This window comes from Eumetopias jubatus, unplaced genomic scaffold (assembly GCF_037043125.1).
Source record: "Eumetopias jubatus isolate StellerSeaLion01/CBP00866 unplaced genomic scaffold, mEumJub1_p1.0 scaffold_10, whole genome shotgun sequence".
Lineage (NCBI taxonomy): Eukaryota > Metazoa > Chordata > Mammalia > Carnivora > Otariidae > Eumetopias > Eumetopias jubatus.
Genome location: NW_028274816.1, coordinates 13,584,264 through 13,605,625, shown reverse-complemented (window position 1 = coordinate 13,605,625; position 21,362 = coordinate 13,584,264). Strand labels below are relative to the sequence as shown.

Sequence of the window (21,362 nt, the reverse complement as noted above, 5' to 3'; positions counted from 1 at the left end):
GCGCAGCCGTGGTGGGGGGGAGGGGAGGTGGGGGTGCCTGGCGCTCCTGGTACCGGCCTGGAGGGAGGGGGTGGGGGGAGCCAGATTGCTGTGGCTGGCCCTGATCCCACAAACCTCTTTTCCATTATAGGATTCCTTTACTTGAGAGCCATCAGCCTCCCTTTTCTCTGGGGCCCTGGAACCAGGCTGGAAGTCAAGTGGCCTCCCTCGACCCCAAGGAGGGATTGGTGCCAGCCCTACCTTCCCAAACTTTTCAGCCTAATTAGAAACCAGATTGGTTAGGAAAGAGGGTGGTCATGGTCGGGCCTGGGAGAAGGGCTGGATCCCATAGGTGGGCCGGATGTAGGGCATCCTCCTTCAGGTCGCCGTTTGAGGGAGCAGGCCAGCTTTGTGATGTAGTCCTGGGGACCAGGAGGGCAGTCGGCGAGGCTGAGCCGCAGGCCTCTCTGCTCCAGCTAGGGGCGGTGTGGCCTCCCGGGTTCCGCCAGGGAGACATACAGGACGGCTGCACCTCTGTGAGCTGGGTGTGCCTGCAGAGAACCGGCCCAGCTAGAAGGGAGGAGGCAGAGAAGCTCTCGTGTGACACACTCAGCCAGGGACAGTGCCCTCCACAGGGAAGGGAGGAAAGGCAGCTTTTGTACTGAGGTGTAATCCTGCTGTTCGGAAAGTGCCCCTCCTACCTTTGCAGCATGGTTCCAAGCTCTGGGGAATGTGTTCTCGGCCAGACCGAACTACTGATGAGAAAGAAGGGGATTGTTAGACCACCTTGGTGCCTGGGAGGAAGCAGGGCCAAGTCCACGGTCTTACCAGTGGATGCAAACAAGTGTCCTCCCCCTTGAATGTGTGAACCAAAGTGTCAAGGGCGCGACTCCAAACAGCTTGCCCCAGCTCTCCTTCTGGGCCAAGACCGGGCCTGGGCACCCAGGGTGGGGGTGGGGGTGGGGGTGTTAAAGGACTCTGACTCCACAGTGCTCTCCCAGCCCCTGGGAACCTTCCCTGTCAGTCTGGCTCCTGGCCTGGACCCCGGGGTCTTGAGCTGCCAAGATGGCCTGGACATTATCCAGTGACTTCCAAGGCTAGAGATTGTCTCTGAGGTCCTCCTGGGGTCCCTGTAGGTCTCTGCCTGCCCACCGGGGCTCATGGAGTCAAGGGTGTCCAGGGCAATAGGGAGCAGGCCAGGGCAGAGGGTTGTTAAGGGAGCTGGTAGGTGCCTGGAGTTGACTGAGATCACTCGCCAGTGGGGGCCCCCCTGGGGAAGCCCGAAGGACCTTTATTATCAAAATGATTCTTGTGGACCCAGCTGTGCCCCTGCCCTGCCCTCTTCCAGCCTTCCTTAGGCGTGGGTCTGGAAAGACTAATCAGTGCTTGCACCAAGGGCCCAGAGGAGCAGGGAGGGCCTTGTCTCGCTCCCACCTCGGGAAGGCTGAACAGCCCACATCCGCCTCCTCCTCTATGGGACCCGGCTCCCTTCCTGTGCTTGCAGAGAGGGGCCGGTCCTTCCCCTCGGTGCTGGCTCTCAGTCACAATGCCTCAAAAGACATGGAACCCAGGCCGACAACAGGCCCAACTGCAAATTTTTCCCTTTCCTTTTGCTTTCTAAAAGCAGTTGTTATACTGTTCATAACATTGTATAGTTTAATTTCATGTCATTTTGGATCTTATATAAAAATGTGAAAATTTGGATTTTTAAAAAGAATGACTCCATTTTAGATAGCCCCTTTTGATGTTAATATATAGTGAGTCCAATGTATGCTTTAGAAGTAAAGACATTGACCATCACAGACCAAAGCTCTGCTTGTTCTGGTCATTCTTCCCCTGGGGGATGACGGGGCATGGAGGGAGAGACAGAGGGGTACAGGCTCTGGTGGGAGGCTTGGGATCAGGACGTGAGGCTGGGTTCAAATCCTAAGTTTTGAATGTTCTGGTCATGTGACTTTGGGCAAGTCACTCAACCTCTTTGGGACTCAGTTGCCTCCCTTGCCTTGCTTAGTTGCTGTGAGGATTCATGACGTTCTGTATGGAGGCCCTGGGCTTGGGGGGAAAGCTGTGAAGGTGCTGACAGTCCTCGGGGCCCTAGAGGATAGGCTTGCGGTCTCCTGCCCTGCTGGAGTTCTCACTGCAGCCCCGGCGGGAGGGAGCTGGGCTGGGAGGGACACGCAGCTTGTGGATGGTGAGAAACCGCAGCCCGGCCTGGTAAGCATGAGTGCTTACTCCGCCCCCGTGGGAAACCAGGGCTTGCCCGGAGCAGCAGTGGCCCCAGCCAGGTTCCCTGCCCCAGAGGGCTGCCTGCTCTCAGCCCACTTGTACTCACCCCATCCCGTCGCCATCCATCTGCGTGTCCAGCCAGCCACCTCCCTCCTTGGCCTTCCAACCCACCTTTCCGTTCCCTGCCCCAGGCCCCCAGTGGGCCAGCTGTGACTCAGGCTCCTTCCATTTTCTCAAAGGCAGGGGCGCAGGCGGGGAGAGGGAGAAACAGCCTCCCCAGGCCAGGGGAGGGTGGTCAGCACCTTGCCCCGGAGGTGGGGGTGGGGAGGGTAGAAAGTCAAGAGGACAAGGAGCTGCCCATGCCACAGGGGGGCTCAAAACTGGGTGCAGACAGCTAGTGGAAAGGCTAAGGGGGACTTACTTCCTCTGTGTGTGCCCCTGGGAGGACCTCCCTTGAGGAGCCGTGTGGGCCCTTCCTGCAGGTGTCCACTTGCCAGCCGGAGGACGCCCAGGGCCCCTCGTGTCCGTGCCAGGCTTCGATCCTGCCTTCCTTGCTAGCTGAGTGACCTTAGGCAAAACCCACACACCTTGCAGAGACTCCTGGAAAGCACTGGCGTGTGTTTGGTGCTTTATAGCTTCAGGTTGCCCTTCGCGAATGTTCAATGGTCTTCATGTGCATGAGGCAGGAGGAGCCCCGGCGGGGCTGAGCTCACACGGAGCCTACAGTGACATGCTTTTGCTCTGTCTCCATCCTCTCCTCTTACAAAGCTCCCACCTGGCCCTCTGCCTCTGGGCTCCAGGCTGCGCCCCAACCAGGGCAGTGAGTGGAGCCTGGATGTTCAGGTTCAAGTCCTAGCCTTTTGATAAAAAGTGACCCCAGGCACTTGTTATCTGCCCCTCTTGGGGGCCTCAGTTCCCCATCTGAAGCAGAGGTCTTGACCCTGATCTCTAAGGGCCCTTAGAGACCTGACACTCTGATTCTGGGAGGGTGACAGGATCAACCTGTGTCTTCTTCCTCTCCCTGCCTCCGCTGGCCTCCAGCCTGTGGTCTTCCTGTGTCAGTCTGGCTTCAGCTGTAAGCGACAGAAGTGGCGCAGACTGGCTTGAGCGGCTGACCACATCGCCCACCCACCCGCCCAGGAGCCCCCACAACCTCCTGCGTCCCACGGCTGATGTGAGTCTCCCTCTTGTAGAGCAGAGCATTTTCACCAGGGGACTTGGGACGCTGTGACGCGGGGCGTAAAAGGAGGTAGTATTCTACCTCCTTTAGTCTTTGGGGAATCATGTGCTTTGCCCCAACCACTGACACGTAGGAAGAAGGTGGTACCTTGGGGTGAGCCGTGACATCGGGACGACAACCAGAGCTGGGGAGGATCAAGAGACAGAGGAGGACAGAAGCTTCCCGCTTCGGAGCTGGTAATTTGGGAGGGTGAGGGCACAGTGCAATGGTCTTTGTGGAGGGTTGGGCACGTCGTGGCCACTCGGGAGAGCAGAACAGTCAGAGGTCAGAGGCCAGAGGGGGCTGCCCTAACACTTCCCTCTGAATGTCGGGGCTCTCCCCACCCCCACCCCGACACCCCATTCATAAGCCCTGTCGCCTCCACCCGCTGGTCAGAGCCTCCTACCAGGAGGGCAGGGCAGGGCAGACATGAGTAGTATTCCCTTTGGGCTGACGCTTGAGAAGTCCTGGGGCTGCCCAAGGCCACGCATTTGGTGGTGAAGGAGGCCTGGAATCGTGGGGGCTGGCCTGGTGGGGAGCACACAGAGGGGATGGGTCAGCCCTGGGCTCTGAACCTCCCAGGCCCCCAGCTCCGGCCACTGAGGCCTGGGGCTCTGGTTCCAACCCACTTTTTGTGGGCCAAGAAGCTGGGCACAATGGCTGGGCCCGGTGCCGGCGCCCGGTCTGGCCAGGGGGCGGGAAAGCCCTTCACCAGCTGGCAGAGGGGGCGGCCAGCCCTCCGGTGGGCCCTCGACTCCTTGAGGGATTAAAGCCGCCGGGCTCTGTGTCCCCATCTGCGCAGAGGCGGCTCCAGGAAGAGCCGAGACCTCCTCAGACGACTCTGTGGAAGTTTTCTGTCTGTCTCCAGTCCTCCATCCTGACCTCCCGCCTCCCTACCTCATTCCCTCCTCCGGAGCAGGTCTCAGTCAGGCCCCCCGGCTGCTCCGGCCTTGGACGTTGGCCCCGGGGCCTCCCAGGCTGGGCCAGGCTGGCCTGTGATAAGCTCCACATCCCATCCTCAAACGGGGGATTTCTTTGTTCCTTGAAGGTCATGCCTCCAGGAAAAGCCTTGGCTGCTATTGATTGTCACAAATCTACAAAGATTCCAGGCCCGGAATGCCCAGTCCTCCTCAGGTCCCTGAAAAGGAGGTCAACGGGAGGGGTGGGAATAGGGGGTCCGCACGGGGGTCTCCCTCTTCCCTGTGTGTGCTTCCCCAACCTAGGTCTGCATTCCTGCCTTTGTTCATCCACGAGCTGGTGCTGCGGGGCATGCAGCTAAAACTTTAGAGGAGAGAGGTTTGAGGTTTTCGTGTATCAAAAGGTAAGGTCGGAAATGTCAAAGCTTCTGATTTTTAGCACAAAAGTTTACATGTGAGTCCTCCCTGACCCTCACCTCACCCCTGATCCATCCCCATTGCCAGCCCCAGGCCCTGGGTGAGGATGTATTTGGTGTGTTACTTTGTCATGAACACAACTGTTACTTTGTAGTAGTTGTTTCATTTAGTCTAGATCTGTGTGTGGGTTCTGGGCAGCCCCAGGCCCCATTCCTGAGCCCCTGTGTTCACTCAGAGAGATAAAGGGAGCCTCCAAGTGCAGTATTTCCTTAGAGCCAGCTGTGGGCCAGAGGCTAGGAGTTTGTTCTGTAGTATCGGGGAAGATTGGGGGTGGGGGTGGGGGTGGGGGTGGGGGCGGGTGGGGAGGGAGCACTTGAGAGAGGCCTGCCTGGGAGAAACGGTGGAGTTTGGGTTGGAAGTGATGGGAAAGGCATTTTCGGGGGGAGGAAGGCTTTGAACAAAGGTGAGGACGCAGACAGGAGCCTGGGTGTTCAGAATAGCAAGGAGGCTGGGGGGGAGAATTGTGCGGGGCAATGCATTGAGGCCCAGGGCCAGGGATGTGGATTGGGGGACCGACCAGGAAGACCTGTGGGTGAGGCCATGGAGGCTGGACTGTCCCCAAGGTAGTGGCCATAGGGAGGATTTCTAATGATCTATTTATGGTGAGTAAAGAGTCCCCTGAGGCTGAGGAGACTTTGAGGCCAGGAGACAGTGGCCCAGGCTAGGTGGGAGTAGGGCTTCTTCCCATCTCTTGGCCTCTGTGTAGAATTATCAGATGTCCCCACCCCCAGGAAGCCCCCTCTGGTTTCCTCCCCACTCTTGGCTTGTATCTCTCTCATAGCAGGAAGGCAGTGGCATGTGGTGGCTACTCAAGCTCAAGGGTCAGGTAGGCTGGCTTCAAGTCCCAGCTCTGCCAATCACCAGCAGTGTGCCCTTGGGCCAGGCACTTACCCTCCATTTCATCACCCATGAAATGGGCCTAAAATCACCCACCTCATGGTGTCTGAGAAGTGTTTAATACATTATCTTACGCTTAAAAAATAGAAAGTGGTAGGGTGCCTGGCTGTCTCAGTTGGAAGAGCATGGGACTCTTGATTTTGGGGTCCTGAGTTTGAGGCCCGTGTTGGGCATAGAGATTAATTAAAAATAAATTAATTAAAAAAAAAGAAAGTACATACTGAATCAGGCTTGTTAATGCTCATCCACTCTGCATTTGCTTTGTTCTTGGACACACATTTTTAGGTCTACGGAGTCAGGATTCAGTGTACAATTGGTGAGCAAGAACCTAATTACATTGCTGGTGTGGGTTACCGTACCTTTCAGTGTCTTGGGCTTGAGGAATGTGGTCTAGGTGTGCCCACATTCTCACCTTCTGCTTTCAAGTTTGAATCAGCTGGGCCTGCCTTCCTCCTCCTGTACGGGGAGCACCTCCCAGGAAGGGAGGGCGTCTGGTCTGTGTCCTTCCTGCACCCAGCATGGGGCCGGGTAAGCCTCAAATGTCTGCTAGGCCAAATTCCCGGAGGGCCTTGCCCAGTCATTCAGCGTCAGGGAAGCAGGGCCAGGAAAAAAAAACCCAGGCACTTGATTCCCTCTGGTACATTGAGGCATGCTCTCGGGCTGTCCCAGGCCCACACAGGCCAGGACTCGACTCCAGCATCCCTGCTGTGAAGGGAGCCTTGGGCAGATATATCCCTTCTCTGAGCTGTCATGTTGGAGGAGGCACTCAGGTTTGCAAGATGTGGCTCTGATACCCCAAGAGGTTCTGCCAGGGACTTCCTGAGGTTCAAGCAAGGTGGACTGCCCGCTGGGCTTGGAGGAAAGGGTTTCTTCCTGCATGAAATGGCAGGAAGCTGGATACCTTCTCGATAGGCCCCCAAGGAAGAAGGGGCTCCATGATCTGTTTACCACTCCCCATCTGCTCCTCCCCATGCTCCTACTCTGTTGTCAGCAGAACCCCACCCTTGAGGACAGAGAGACAGACACCATGGTCCCTCACCTCCATATTAGGATAGTAACCATCACCTCCACCCCTAAAAGAAATTAAAGTCAGCCTAGAGTCTGTAAGGCAGGCTCTGTCTGCATTATCAGATGACAACGATAAAGCTGTCTCCTTGTTTTCTTTTTTTTAACCAAGATTGAACAAAAGACCTCCCATTCTGGGAAATAATTTATTCTACGACATTGAGCGCAAACTGTATGTGAACACTGTGTCAAGTGCTGGGACTTGCTTTGAGTCCTGAGTTCTGGGTGTGGCCAAAGTGAACTTCTTCCTGATCTGGGCCTCAGTTTTCCCATCTGTGATATAGGATAGCATTCGTTCTGGTCACTTTTCAGAGTGTTTATGGGATATGGGGCATGGAGGAGATAATAAGTCACATGACGGTGTGTTCTGAATAGTGTAACATAGGGTCCAGAAATAAGAACCTGGTATTATTCTTTAAATTCCTTCCACCTGAGACCTAGCTTGCATGTAGTAAGTGCTCAGTAATTATTAGTGGAAGGGGACAGGGAAGCTGTAAGTCAAGGTTTCCTAACCTGTGTGGGCACTGACTCTCCTGAGAATCAGATGAAAACAAGGAGCCTCTCCATGGGAAAATGTGTATGTGGGGGGCACATACAGTTTTGCTCATGATTTCAGAAGTTTCAAGGATCCCTGAGGCGCCAGACCCTAGCTGCAGGGCTCTTGTTCAGATAGTCTGAGAGCTTGGTGGCTATTTATCCCGGCTGGGATCTGTCCTTGCAGACTGACCACAAGTGAGATGCGGGCGGGCTATCTGGAAGGGAGCTGTGCATTGGTCCCGGCTCCCCCTAACCATGCCAGAGACAGTCTTCCTTAGCCCGTTGAGTGCGCTTACTCCGGACCTGGCCCAGGAGAGCCCATGGCTATCCCCAGGACATCATGTTTTCCTTTCTGTAGTTTGGTGGACAGATGTGAGGGCTAGCCCTGAAGCTCTGTGGAGGGAGTAGGTGATTCTTGCTCCACGCCCAGAGGCTGCCTTGAGCCCACCAGAGCCTGCCAGATCCAGGGAAGCCCCCAGAGTATACTGGTATGGTAAAAGCTTCTGAGAGCAGTGTCTAAAATTCCTTTCAAACCTCCTCTTTTCTCTTTAGGGCCCGAGTTCAAAGTCTGAGGTGGAGGGGGCCTGGTTGTGGGTCTGCGAGCAGGGGACAGGGGCACAGGGAAAACCCAATTCCCAGGCTAACTCTACACCTCACCCCCGGCTGAGCCTTGGGGCTTAGACCCTGACTCTTCACCTGGGGTCATGAAACATCTTTCTCCAGCACCCCCCCCCCCCACTCCTCCAGGAGTTTACCTGCCTCCAGGGGGGGCAGGTAAAGGTAAGAGCATCATCCTGAGGTACTGACCTCTCTCCCAATCCCTGCAACAGAGAGAGAGAGAGAGAGAGAGAGAGAGAGAGAGAGAAACCTGGTTTATTATTATTAGATTTATTTCCAGTCAGGCGAACTCATAGGGAAATGAGTGGTGCCACCATATACCCTCTGTCCTGCTGGAGAACCTGAGTGGCATAGTCCAGCAGCCTGAGGTTCGGCTTCCTTTTCATCGATTAATGCCAGGGGGTCAGATAGTTGACACGACTGTGGAGAGAAACAGGGGTGAGGCAGGGGCTTCCAGGGTGTCCTGGGGAAAATCAAGCTGTCCTTCTATAGGCCTGTCCCCCAAACCCACCTTCCTGTCCTCGAAGCTCTGAAAACACAGCTTCCATCCTATCTCTCTATGGCTCAAGAGCCTTCAGTGGCTCCCTATTTCCTTTCAATGATATATTTTCAGAGACTCTGCTTGACTTTCAATCACCCCCTTCCAGTTTGCCTCATCTTTGTTTCTCATTGATCCCCAGTCCTGCCCCGCTTTACTCATTTTTCAAACATTTAGTGCACTTACGCTGGCAGGCATTATATAATAGTATATAAGAGTAAAATAGAAAGCTTTCCCCTGTGTGTGGACAGGGTGGGTGAGAGGAGGCAAACTTTCCATCACTTATTATAACGCAATAGTCTACGTGCTATCAGATAGGGATGCACCTGTGGAGGACCAACCCGAGGGGGTTTGAGCTGGAGGGGAGAGGCTTCAAGGGAGCCTCAGGGAAGACTTCAAGGAGGATGGGACATCTAGGCTGGGCTTTCAAGAGTGAGGAGGAATTTTCCAGGCAGAGAAGGAAGGATCACCTGGGCCCTGAAACAGCACCAGCAAAAGTGTGGCATGCTTGGTTGTGCTGGTGCTTTGGGGGACATCCAGGAGTGTGGTACTGCTGCGGTGGAGGAAAGGGGGCCTGGTAGTTGGGAGAGGGCTGAAAGATGAAGATGCTTGAAAACCTTACATCTTCCTGCTGGAAACAGGAGCCTCAGCCCTTCCCACCTATCCACATCCTGGAAGGCAGACTTTCGGTTCTTGGTTCTTTCCATCAGCCCTTGCTCTCCTCCCTGGTAAGCCCCCCTCCTTTTGGCCTAGTCTGAGCCAAATCGGGTGGGACATGCACTCTGCTCCCCCCATCTCCCAGTAGGCTGCACTTTCGCCTGGCACGGATCTCTCCGGAGGGAAGCAGGTCGGCCCCCTGGATATCACCCAGAGGGTACCGATCCCTTGGCTCGAGGCGGGGTGGACAGGGGTCTGAGAGTTGCCTGAGCCCAGAGGCAGCCAGGACACAGCCCGACGGAGGAGTGGCCGGGTGCGGAGCAGGAGTGGGGTCATTCCCCTACCTGTAGATTGAGCCGAAGTGTCGGAAGGCGTTCCTGCCAAAAAGGGAGGAGGATGGTGAGCCCGAGGTGGGGAATGGTGACCCTCTCCGGGAACCTCACTCCCATCTCGGGAGGCGCCATCCCACCAGAAGGATTACATTCCACCCTGGTCCCACCTAATGCCTCCACTCCGAAAGGTGGGGTTGCCAGGGACTGGACGACAGGATGCTCCGTTTGATTAAACATCTATTCAGTTTGAAACTGCAATTTCCTTGTGGTGTATTGGAACCCAGCAGTTTTCCCGGGTCTCACACTTTCAAGAGTCACTAAAGGTGCTCGGAGGAAAGCGGCCAAGACCCCATCCTCCCTCCTCCAGGTATGGGGTCCCGGGGTCTGTGGCATCACTTACAAGGAGTCAAAAGGCAGGGGCTTCTGTCCGTAGCGGTCCAGGCTGGGGTTCTGGTTGAGACAGTACTGGCGCGGGCCAGAGGAATGGGGGATCCGTGAGCCGGGGGGGGGGGGACACTGACACCACCACCCCCCCCCCCGCCCCGGCCCGCCACAGCGCTCTCTCCCAGAGATCTTGGCCCTGGGGACCGGGAAACCCTGCTCTGGGTGCCCTCTCCCCACCCCGCTGCCCGTGTTAGCTTCTCCTCCCCGACCCCCTGGTCCCCAGGAACAGGTCAGCGCACAGCCCTCCTTACCCGCCAGTTCTGGGTCACCTCCGGCTTCAAGTACCGCACCGCGTAGCCACTGAAACTCTCGACTGCGGAAAGACCGCCCTTCTCCAGCCCCCAGCCCACCCCGAACAAGCCCCGCCCCCGCCCTCCTTGAGCCCCGCCCCTGGATCGAACCACGCCCACACCCGTTGGGTCAGCCAGTCCCGCCTGCCCCGCCCCGCCAGGACAAGCCCCGCTTCTAGACCCTGCTCCACCCGTCCCAGAACCCGCCCCGCGCTCAGCCTCCGCCCAATGGCTCCCTCGGGCCGGGACCTGGCCCCTGCCCCCACTCCAAGACGAGACCCACGTCTTTGTCCTTCAGCCCATCTCGGTCCTGCCCGCTTTAAGTGCCCCAGCTGCTCCTTGGTTTCCCCGCCTTCCTTGTCGCAGCGCCCCCCCCATGCCCTCCACCCACAGTTGGCGCTGCGGGTCTCTCCCGCCCTAGGGCATCCTCCGGACCCAGTAGACTGACCCCTCTTGCTCGGGCAGGGCAGCTTGAACTCGCCGGCCGAGGACACGAAGCGGGACCAGTCCTCAATGGCGCGTGTGAAGCAGGGCCAGTCGACCCGGTTGATGCCCGGCACGATGGGTACCAGCTTTCCCTCGCGGCACCTGTTGCGGAGTCTCTGGCCGGTCGCCGTGACATCCTGCCAGGGTGATGTGAGTCAGGGCATTGTGATAGGTGCAGAAGCCTGGGGGGCCGACCCAGACCATCCTGTAGCCTGGGGCTGACAACTTGGCCCTTCCGACCCAGGCGCTTGGCAGAGAGCCTGAAGCCCCGCAAAGGAGATGGGAAGGGGGCAGGGGCCCAAGCAGGCAGCTGAAGAACCCGAGGTACTTGGGGCTGGGAGCTTGGGGCTGGGAGCGGGCAGGACCTTCACAACCTCTCCCCTGAGCAAACCCCGGGGCCAGGAGCAAAGGACACTCACCAAGCACTGCAGGGGTTTGTTGGGGACTCCCAAAAGTGTGAAGTGGGCATTGTCAAAGTCATCTGAAGAAGAGATGGAGTGAGGGAGAGGCGGAGAAGAGGTGTCTCCTCCACCAGCCATCGTGGGCCCCCTCAGGAGACCTTTCTCCAAAAGTTCCTGGAAATATTTGACAACTTAAAAAAAAAAAACAAACCAAGATAAAATAGATTTTTACTTTTACAACAGGATAAACCCCAAGTAGATCAAAGATTTCAATGTAAAAAACACAAAACCATAAAAACCCTAGAGGAAAACATGTAAATTCCCTTATAACCTTAGGGTGGGAAAGGCCATATCAACTCATTCACAATCTGATAGCCATAAAGGGCAGATTGAGGACTTTGACTACAAAAAGCAAACTTCTGCTTGGCAAAACTGACAGGAGTCAAAGGGCAAATGGTAAAAATGTATTTCCACTTATTTTACAGATGAGGTGCAATTTCCCTAAAGAGTTCCTAGAAATCAAGACAAGACAAGAAGAACGAGCCAGCCGTATGCATAGGTAATTCACACACAAACACAAGGAATGCTGATGGTCCTTAAAACATATGAAAAGACACTCAGCCTCATTCACAATAAGATGAATGCATATTCAAACTACATTAAGATGCCAATATTTGCCTATCAGATTGGAAACAATCCAAAAGTTAGTGCAGTTATTGGAAACAGGGCCACTGCTGTAATATTGCCGGAGGGGCTATTAATTGGTTCCAGCCTACGGAGAGCAATTGACATTAACTATCAGAAGTATAAATACACATACCTTCGGACCCTCTGGTCCTACTTCTGGGAATTTATCCCACATTACAGGTGTACAACTGGGAAATGATGTGGGTAAAAGATCTACCCATTTCAGCATTGTTGGGAGCAGAGAATGACGGAGCAGCTCAAGTGTCTGTCATTAAAGGACTCGTTAAATACACTGTGATACATCCTTACTAGGCAGCTACTTAAAATAAATAGAGGCAGTTCTCCATACGAAACCTCCAAGGTGTGCAAGAGTATATGCTCCCTTTTGCTTTAACGCCTAAAACTGAGGCGATTGGAGGCAGAGAAGAAGATACATTCCAGGCCACCACCTTAACCAGGTCATCAAACCTCACATCATGAACAGCAGGATAATGACATTACGTGTCTCCTGCTGAAGCGTTAGGGCAAACATGGCATCCATCCCCTGTGCAAGATTCTGGCCACCAATGTTTTATCTGGCTAACCAAGCCTCTACACCTAGTTTCTAGTTTACAGAAGACAATCGAGGTAAACAACATTGTAAGGAAATACTCAGATTCACAACGTAGGACTATCTACAACATAAGTATTTTGAACTCTAAAAAGCCGATATTAAAATTGGAAATTTTCCAGTTGGAAAATGGAAAGTGGGTGGACTATTTCAGACTAAAACAAGATACATAGCAACCAGTTACAGTGTGCAATCCTAGATTGCAGCCTGGTTCTGGAAGGATTTTAAAACTCTGAGACATCTTTAGGGGTCATTTGGGACATTTCAATATGGACTGAAGAGTAGGTGTTATGGAATTATTGTTAACTTTCCTAGATGTGATCATATAGTATTGTGTCATATGGGAGGTTGTTGTCGCTGGGAACTGTTTGCTGAAGTGTGTGTGAGAGTGTGAGTGTGTGTGTGTGTGTGTGTGAGAGAATAATCAAATATGGTAATGGATTAACTGAAGCAAGTGGAAGGCACTGGGTGTCCATAGTATTATCCTTTCAACTTTTCTCTATGTTTGAATATCTTCATAACAAAAAGTTGGAGAGCAAAAGAATTTATGTTTGTATTTGCATTAGTAAACAGTGGAAGGATACATTGGAAACTGGCAGGTTACCTGTAAGTCAGCAGAAGTGGGGGATGGCAGAGGGAGATGTTAAGATCTACATTGTTACAGCGTTTGAATTTTGAACCTGTGACTCTATTACTTTTATTAAAGGCTTAAGCTTGCAATAAAAATACATATCTAAATCAAGAGCTGTCCCTAAAAACCTAGATTCCTGGCTTCCAAGAGAACCCAGGAAATTGGGAGAATCGTGCTGAGCCTGCCCACGCAGCAGTTAGCCGGAGCCCCGTGGCGGCTGCCCCTTAAAGGGTCAGGTGTGGGGGCCTCCCTCCTCACTGCTTCCCCACCCACCTCGGGCATTTCCCATCTAGGCCCTACAGGGCTCTGCGTGGGGCCTCTGGAAATTTCCATACAGTCTCTGACACCTTCGTCCCACTTGTCACCTGAGCTGGAAACTAGGTATCATTCCAGACTTCCCACTCTTGCCCCTCACCCACACTGGTACCAAATCCTGTTACTTCATCTCCTAAATACCTTCCCAAACCCTCTCCAGTGGCTGAAACAATGTTACTCCTTCCTGAAGACTGTGGTCCTTCCCAGTGTCATACCCGCCCCCCAGCCCCCATCCACCTCTCGTCCCTCTGAGCCATCCTCCACCCCCTCCCCACCCCCAGATGCTCAGACCTCTTTTTCTGCTTCAAGTCTTCAGAGGGTCCCCTTTGCCTCCAAAGTTCCCTGAGCTTAGTGGCAGTGCCCTGGTCCCCAACCCCAGCTCCTGCTGCTGCCCAACCTTGTCCTTCAGCCCAACCAAACCCCTCGAGTTCCCCCAGCACCTGGGGCAGTTTTTCCCCTCCAGGGCCCTGCACATGCTATCGTCTCTGTTTCCCTCCCTCTGGGGCAGCATCAGGCACAAAGCAAGTGCTTAATACATGTGCTGAAATGAACGTGTATTCATTCATTCATTCATTCATTCATTCATTCATTCATTCACAGGCACCCCCATCTCCACACCCATGCTTCTCAATTGATGAAGGGCTATTCCTTGGGTGCATGTGGCCCTTTCACCCCAAAGACTCTCCTGTCTACCTCTCATTCATGGGGAGTGTGAGGAGGGTCTTTCTCTTCCTTTTCCACGTGGAGAGCAGATTGGGCAGAAGCTGTCACTGTCGCTTTATGATCACTCCTACTACGCGACATCTGCACACTTCTCTCTCTGTTAGTAACCACCGTTAGGTTATTGTTGGGCGTGTACTCTGTGCTAGGCATGACTTTAAGTGCTTCTCTTAGCTTGTTATTTATTTATTTATTTATTTAAATTCAATTAATTAACATAGAGTGTATTATTAGTTTCAGAGGTGGAGTTCAGTGATTCGTGGGCTGTATGTAACATCCCAGTGCTCATCACATCAGGTGCCCTCCTTAATGCCCCTCACCCAGGTCCCCCAGCCCCCCACCTCGCTCCCTCCAGCAACCCTCAGTTTGTTTCCTGTGATTAAGAGTCTCTTACGGTTTGTCTCGCTCTCTGATTTCATCTTGTTTTATTTTTCCCTCCCTTCCCCTATTCTCCCAGCTCGTTTGAATCTCAGCATAATATGAGGCAGGCCCTGTTACCCCATTTCCCTGATAAGGAAGCGGAGGCTGAGACCTGGGCAGGTTCCCACCCCCAACCCCCACCCCTGCCCCCCTCCCGGCTTTTCTCCCCCCTACCCCCACCCCCGCGCCCGCCCCGCAAGGCCCGGAGGGGGCCGGTGGCCAGCGGCAGCCCGGTGGCCAGACCTCTGCGGCAGTAGGTGGTGGACCGGCAGTGCTCGTCGGAAAGGCAGGCCCTGACCGAGTCCATGTCCATGCGGCGCAGGCTGGGCAGGGCTGGGTGGTAGAGCTGCTGCTTCACGCCAGCCAGCTGGTTGCGCGGCGGCTCCAGCGGCAGCAGGATGGCGGGGGACGCGCACGCCTGCATGGAGCAGTCGTCCCAGGGCACCAGGTCGATGGTGCGGGCCATGGCTAGAGGAGCAGAGACACCCCGACCCAACACCCTTCTGTGGGGTGACACAACCTTGGCCGGGGCCGATTTCTCTACTCGTCCAACACTACTACCCAGGGCTGGGGGCTCCCCCTGCGGTGTCAGGGACATTCAGAGTCAACCCCCCACCCCCACCCCCGTACGCGGGCGCGCACAATGTGTTCAGGGCCCTGACAGGTCAGGACAGGGTGTGTGTGGCTCCGAGCGGTCTAAAAGTGGCCGCATGGGAGTCTGTTCTTAAATCGGGATCGGGAAGCAGCAGGCGCAGGTGGGTTCAGAATTTAGCTCCGTTTGGCTCTGGGTAGCTAATTATGGACTTCTGGCCTTAGCTAAAGTATCTGGCATTTGCTCAAAATTCTACAGGGAGACACAGGCAAGTTTTAGAGAAGGGGCGAGGCATGAGAGATATGAACTCGAACAGCATTGCTGGTCGCTCGGCGCCTCCCTTTAAAGAGTGGCTATTCCCATGGCTTGTCGGTCATTGAAACTTTAGTGAGAATTTGTTGAGTCTGCTTCCTTTCTGCGTGACCCCATCAGACGTGCGAGGTGGAGGTGAGTGGGAGGTGCGCAGGAGGAACGAGGACCTTGGACCGTGGAGGAGCAGGGAGAGGGTAAGGGGACTGGGCCTAGGGAAGCTGTCTCAGGGGGTGGGCCTCCCCAGGGAGGACAGGGACGTGGGGCAGGGAGAAGAGGGGAGAAAGGACTCCTTGCTCCTGACCCCCCCAACAGCGGCTACCTGGTCTGCAGGTACACAGGCCTGTGAGGGTTTCCTGCTCTTCTGACGGCTCAGTAGGGAGAAGAGGCAGGGAAATGGACTGGCCCCAGTGCCTTACACAATAGGAGAATAAAGGAACATTCTGCAGAGAGACAACGCCCATTGCCGCCTGATTGTGAGGGCACCCACTCCTCAGCAACCCTGGCAACTGTTGGTTCTGAGGAGAGGAGCCAGCTACCTGGGGTGTTGTGCACTGGCTCCCACTTTTGGCTTTCCTGAAAGTTGCTGTCTCCTGGGCGTTAGTATAAGCCACCCTGGAGGTTGCCATGCCATAGTAAGCCAGGGCATCCTGTGTGATCCTGGGCTAGTCGCTGTCTCTCTCTGGGCCTCAAGGCTCTATGTTAGGCAAGACCCTAGGCCCTGCCATGTAGGGAGACCATGAGCCGTCCTGCAGACTTGCGAGAAGAGGGCACTACCCTGCCTCCCAGACCTTGGGTCTCCAAGGGTGGCGATTAGCGGTTGGCCAGTATCCAGGGTCAGCATAAAGGGATCAGGGAGAGCGGTGGCCTCAGCAGGCTAGGGATTAGCAGGTGATATTCTAGCCCTGGGCCCCTGCAGGCCTGCAGCCTCCCTCCCTCCTTCCCAGGAAAGAGAGGTCATGAGTGCCTAAGCCCAGTACCCAAAAGCCCTGGGGCCTGCCCGCCACCCTGGTCACAACCACTGACATTGGGCCCCATAGGTGAGGCGACCTGGGGAGAGTCTAACTTATATGCCTGTGTTGGCATATGCTCCACAGACACCTGCCCAGGTGCTGAGACTGCTGGGTCCTGGGAGACCTCTTCTGGGAGGGTCATGCAGGATCTGGCTCCCTTGCTGTTCCACCTCCAGGGCTCCAGACAGCCCCCCTAGAGAGCACCCCGAGCCCCACCCCTTAGAGAAAACTCTCCCAGAGTTGTCTCTACTCACGACCCCACCCCCGATTTGTTTTTAAGTCTTTTAAAGTTATAAAATACAACAAAATACAGCAAGTGTGTAAATATATAATGTAACTACTAATTTCTAAGGCGAGAGCCCACATTCTCTTATTCAGGCCAAGACAAGAGGTACTACTTTGCAAAACAGATTAGCAGTTTCATAAAACACAGCACATAAAATTACCACAGAACGCAGCAGTTTTACCCCTAGGAATCTTCCCAAGCATACTGAAAATATATATGTCCACACAAAAGCTGGTGCACAAATGTTCACAGCAGCATGATTTCAAATAGCCGATAGGTGGGAACAACCCAAGTGTCCATTGACTAGTGAGTAGATTCATAGACTGTGATATAACCTCCCCCATGGAATACTCAGGAATTTAAAGGAAACGAAGTCCTGATACATGGTTCCATGTGGGTGATCCTCAAAAACATTATGCTAAATGAAAGAAATCAGACACAAAAACACTCCACATGTTGTGTGATCCATTATAGAAGATGTCCAGAAAAGGCCCATTTGGGGGGCTGGAGAGCATACTGGTGGCTGTCCGGAGCTGTGGCTGAGGATGGGAGCGATTCCCACCAAGCATGAAGGGTCTCATCGGGGCGATGGCAATGGTCTAAAACTGGGTGGTGCAAATTGCCTAACTCAGTCACTTTATTAAAAACGGGCGAATTTTATGGCATAGAAATTATACCTCATAAGTTGTTTTTAAAAAATTGGTGCCAGCTAAAGAAAGCAAGAAACAGGGAGGGCTCTGCCAGCCCCTAGAAGCTTCCACATACCCCTTCCCCATCTCAACCCCCTGCAGAGGTAACCGCTTTCTGGCTATAAAACATCACCACGGATTTGCCTGGTCGTTTTACTACGTATGTTTGCAGCCAGAGACAAGACGGGCTAGTTTTGCCCCTTTTGAGCTTTGTCTGTACGGCTCATCAGGGTCTTTTGAGTCTGGCTTCTTTCTCTCCATATATAAGCACATGAGGGTCATCCCAACTGTGTATGGCCAAAGTTTGTTCATTTTCCTCACCCTAGAGCCCCTTCCTCTTCCCCCAGGCACATCTGACTTTGCCTACTCCCCAGGGGCTCTGCTACCTCCAGGTTGCTCAGCCCAGGGAGGGGGGCATAGGCCAAGTCTCACTCATGCAGGGCCCCGTGTGATCACTCCCCCCGCCCCCAGCACCTCACTGCCCTCACACAGGGACCCAAAGCTGTTATTCTCCCACTGGCCACTCTGTGGCTTGGCCAAGGTGTGTGGTCCCCTGGGTCCCCTAGCAGCTCATGCTGCTCCAACCAGGGCCAAGTGGGGCTCCTCCCCCGGGGCCTAGATCCCTGCTGGCCCCTGGATGGCCTAGGTTGCCGCTGGCTGCCTGCCCGTGGAGCTCCTGTCTTCCACCGTCACCTCCCCACCCCTGTTGGGCACCTTCTAATCCCTTGCACACGGCCCGCTGCTGCCAGCTAATCCCCCCTTGTGTCTGAGAGACCAGCAGCCGGTGGCGGGGAGAAGGCAATTCCTGCCTGGTGGTCGGCATCTGAGCAGGTAAGTCAGGATGAAGTGGTGGCTCGGTGGGACTTCTGGTGGGGTTCCCCATGCTCTCCTTCTAGCAAGACATTTAGGATAGGGCAAGGCTGGAAACCTGGAGCCTCCCTCTCCGCCTGTGGGGCTCAAACCCCAGTGAATCCTCAAGGCAGCTTGTGACATGCAGATTCCCGGTCCCGCAGAGGGTTGAGGGGAGCCTGGAAATCTGTGTTTTCACCAGCTGCCCAGAAGATTCTGAAAGGCTGGTGGTCCCAGCACCATAGTGACCCTGGGCTCTCAGCTCCCTCTTCTCGCCTTCGCCTCCCTTATCAATGTGGAATCAGCAGGGATGTGCAAATATATCCATGTGGGAGGAAATGATTGGGTCTGGGGGAAGAAGAAAAATTGGGAATGGGGAAGGCTTCCCTGGTCATTTCCAGATGGTTCAGAAATACAAACCGGAAGTGCCGCCCACTGGGAAAGGGTCTGCAGGACTGGCCTGCAGAAGCCAACCCTGAGCACATGTCAATACCACGGGGAGATGTGGGACATCTGGAGGTCAGCAGACCTGAGTGTGACTCAGCTTGGCCACTTACCGGCTGTGTGGCGTTGGGCAAGTCTACTGATCTCTCTGTGCCTCTGTTTCCTTAGCTGTACAGTGGTAGCGCTTATCTTCCTGAGGCTGGTGGCCAGTGGGGAGAATGAAGATGAGTGTGATCTGGGGTGGAGGACACTTAGCTCCGTCTGGGCTCATGGGGCTGCCTGGGGCTGGCCTCGTCGGTGGACTCGGCTTTCCTAAACATATGATCTTGGGATCTCCCAACCTTGGAAATCACTGGGTCTCTGCCCCCACCCCACAGGGAATGGAAGACCCGAGGCGTTCACGTCTGGCTCAGGTTCACCTTTTTGACGCTGAGTCAGAGATCTGATTTCCCACCCGGAGCTCTGCCCCTCACCACCGCCTCTCCCAGGAGAGCTGGGCAGCTGAGGCCCGAGCAGGGACAGAAGTCAGGGCTGTGAGCAGAAGGGCAGGCAGCATGGCCGGGGGCTGTGGGGAGCTGGGCACTGGGGCAGGGATCCTGGGCCTTCTGCCTGTCCTTTTCAGCGTGGGGCCAGGGTCCCTGGCAGAGGAGGGACAGAGAGGCCCTCTGTCATGTTGGGCATCACCTCAGAAGGGCCCTTTCGAGGGGGAGAGTTTGCACATATTAACCTGTGTGGCGCCCACTGGGCCGGGCCAACCCGCAAGGGTTTAGTCAGAAGGGCAGAGGCCCCCCAACCCCAGAAGGGAAATGATGCCAGAAACCGGACCCAAATAAGGTAGGACAATACATCTTGAAAAGGGGATGTGACTATCATCTTAAATGTTTTTAAATCATGAAAATAGGTTAATGTTTATGTTAAAATATTTTCATTCATATGCTATTCATAATGTATTTTTTTAAATTTATCTTGGGATCATGCTGAACATGATACATTCTATAATTGGTGTTTTTTTGCTTGACACCAAATAATAGTCATAGCCAACATTTATTAAGCTTCCAGTGTGTGCCCGTCATGTTTGTATTGGTTTTTTTTATCCTCACAATCCTCTCCACAAGATAGGTTCTGTAACATCCCCATTTTACAGACAAGCACACTGAGGCACAGAGAGTTTAACTGATTTGGTCATGACTGGCATCCAGCGCATGTACATCTTCCTGTACTGGTTCAAATAGAGCCACTTTTTTTTATGGCTCCATAATATTCCATTACTGGATGTATTGTAATTTAATACCTGTCTCTCTTACAAATGAACATTTACGTATTTTCTAATAAACAGGGTCCTACTGATGAATATTTGGATGCTTTTCATTTTTTTGCTATAACACTGTGGCGACCAGCCTCTTTATACACATGTTTTTGGCTTGAGTATTTCTTTTCTCTTTTCTTTTCTTTTCTTTTTTGCCTGAGTATTTCTATCAAGTGAATACCTGGAGGTATAATTTGTAGAAATGTTGGAAAGCTGAATGAGAGAAAAGGGAAAGGTGTGACCCACAAAAGTGGCCCCCCAGTGGTGGGAGCAATGGTGGGTGCTCTGGGGAGGCCTAAGGACTCTGTCTCCTGCAGGTGTCAGGATGTTGAGCTGGGTCCAGAGGGTGCTGCCTCAGCCCCCAGGGACACCTCAGAAGACCAAGACAGAGGAGGAGGAGGAGGGGGCAGAACCAGAGCCAGAGGTGGAGCCGGAGCCTGAAAATGCCCCCGAGGAGGCTGAGCGAGGGGACGAATGCCCGGTAAGAGCCTGAGGCTGAGGGAGGGTGTGCGGGCCTAGTGGCTCAGGGGATTCTCAGCGTGGGTCAGCTACCCCCCAGGGACCTTCCCCAGGGGGACTCCAGCTCATCCAAACTTGCCAGTTCTGCCTCCCATCCATTCAGGAGCCTGATGACCACTAACCCAGAAGCTCAATTACACAGATTTGATTTAGCTTCTAATTGATGCCAGGCCTGGGCGCTCTGCTGGGAGCATGAGGCTGAATAAGGCGTCGCCCCCAGGGGTTAGCAGACAGGTACCGGCCAGGTCATTCTACCAGCAGACGGAGGTGATGAGGAAATGCAGGGACTCCAACACTGGGCTCAGCTCTCCCCTCCCGGGAGGGCCAAACAAGTGTGCCAGACAGAACTAGGGGAGCTCGGAGGGGGGAGAGAATCATCTTAAGTTTGGAGAGTGGAAGCTGGCAGGGGAGTGCTTCCCAGACACGGTGGGCTGGGCCCAGTGTGCCTGGAGATGAAGCAGTGGGGCGTGCCTGGCAGAGGAAGGGCGAGTCCTGGGCAGTGCAGGGCACGTTCAGGAAACAGTGACTACCCCAGTATAGGGTTCGTGTGCATAGTGTTCGCATGCGCACACACGTGTACACGTATGTGCATGCCCTGTGTCCTTAGTGGTATGTCTGTGCGTACATACGCATTAGCAAACTGTGTGCATGTGAACACACACACTATTTACATGCATGTGTATGGGACCTAGTTCCCCCAGGGAACACATGCATTGGTGTCCCTGTGGTTCTGGGTACATGTGGGGCATGCTATGTGTGTTTGTATGCAAATGTTTCTGAGTCTGTGGATGTATTCATGTGTTTGTGTGTGCACATATTTGTGTATGTACATACTTTGTACATCTGTGCATGTCTGCTCATCTATGCATGTTCGGACGCAGAACTTTGC

The 21,362-nt window shown here is 54.2% G+C and overlaps 2 protein-coding genes across 4 annotated transcripts in view; one reads left to right on the top strand and one right to left on the bottom strand.

Moving 5' to 3' along the window:
* Nucleotides 1-8,324: 8,324 nt before the first annotated feature.
* SPMIP8 (sperm microtubule inner protein 8) lies at nucleotides 8,325-15,780 on the bottom strand. Of its 3 annotated transcripts, XM_088027403.1 has the most exons (8): nucleotides 15,690-15,780; nucleotides 14,641-14,934; nucleotides 11,102-11,163; nucleotides 10,645-10,819; nucleotides 10,158-10,219; nucleotides 9,863-9,927; nucleotides 9,475-9,507; nucleotides 8,325-8,355 (listed from the first exon to the last, which is right to left on the bottom strand). In XM_088027403.1, exons 2-8 carry the CDS (start codon nucleotides 14,930-14,932, stop codon nucleotides 8,325-8,327), a joined length of 720 nt encoding a protein of 239 aa, XP_087883529.1. In that variant the 5' UTR covers nucleotides 14,933-14,934; nucleotides 15,690-15,780. The 3 variants fall into 3 exon arrangements, with proteins under 3 accessions (XP_087883529.1, XP_087883528.1, XP_027952767.1); XM_088027402.1 differs by lacking the exon at nucleotides 15,690-15,780 and having other exon boundaries at nucleotides 9,863-10,020; nucleotides 10,146-10,219; nucleotides 14,710-14,932; XM_028096966.2 differs by lacking the exon at nucleotides 15,690-15,780 and having other exon boundaries at nucleotides 14,710-14,932.
* Nucleotides 10,762-21,362, top strand: part of CNGB1 (cyclic nucleotide gated channel subunit beta 1) — a 71,918-nt gene continuing 61,317 nt past the window's right edge. The window contains exons 1-3 of the mRNA XM_088027401.1: nucleotides 10,762-10,832; nucleotides 11,569-11,642; nucleotides 20,272-20,435. Of these exons, the coding sequence (XP_087883527.1) occupies nucleotides 20,280-20,435 (156 nt within the window). The 5' untranslated portion in view covers nucleotides 10,762-10,832; nucleotides 11,569-11,642; nucleotides 20,272-20,279. The remainder of the gene's footprint in view (nucleotides 10,833-11,568; nucleotides 11,643-20,271; nucleotides 20,436-21,362) is intronic.

Coding starts and splice junctions, on each gene's coding strand:
- SPMIP8 (XM_088027402.1), bottom strand. CDS start 14,932: ATGGCCCGCACCATCGACCTGGTGCCCTGGGACGACTGCTCCATGCAG. Junction 10,021..10,145: donor ACTGGCGGGTAAGGAGGGCT/GTGCGCTGACCT, acceptor TCTGGGAGAGAG/CGCTGTGGCGGGCCGGGGCG. Junction 9,508..9,862: donor CCCCTGCCTTTTGACTCCTT/GTAAGTGATGCC, acceptor CCTTTTTGGCAG/GAACGCCTTCCGACACTTCG.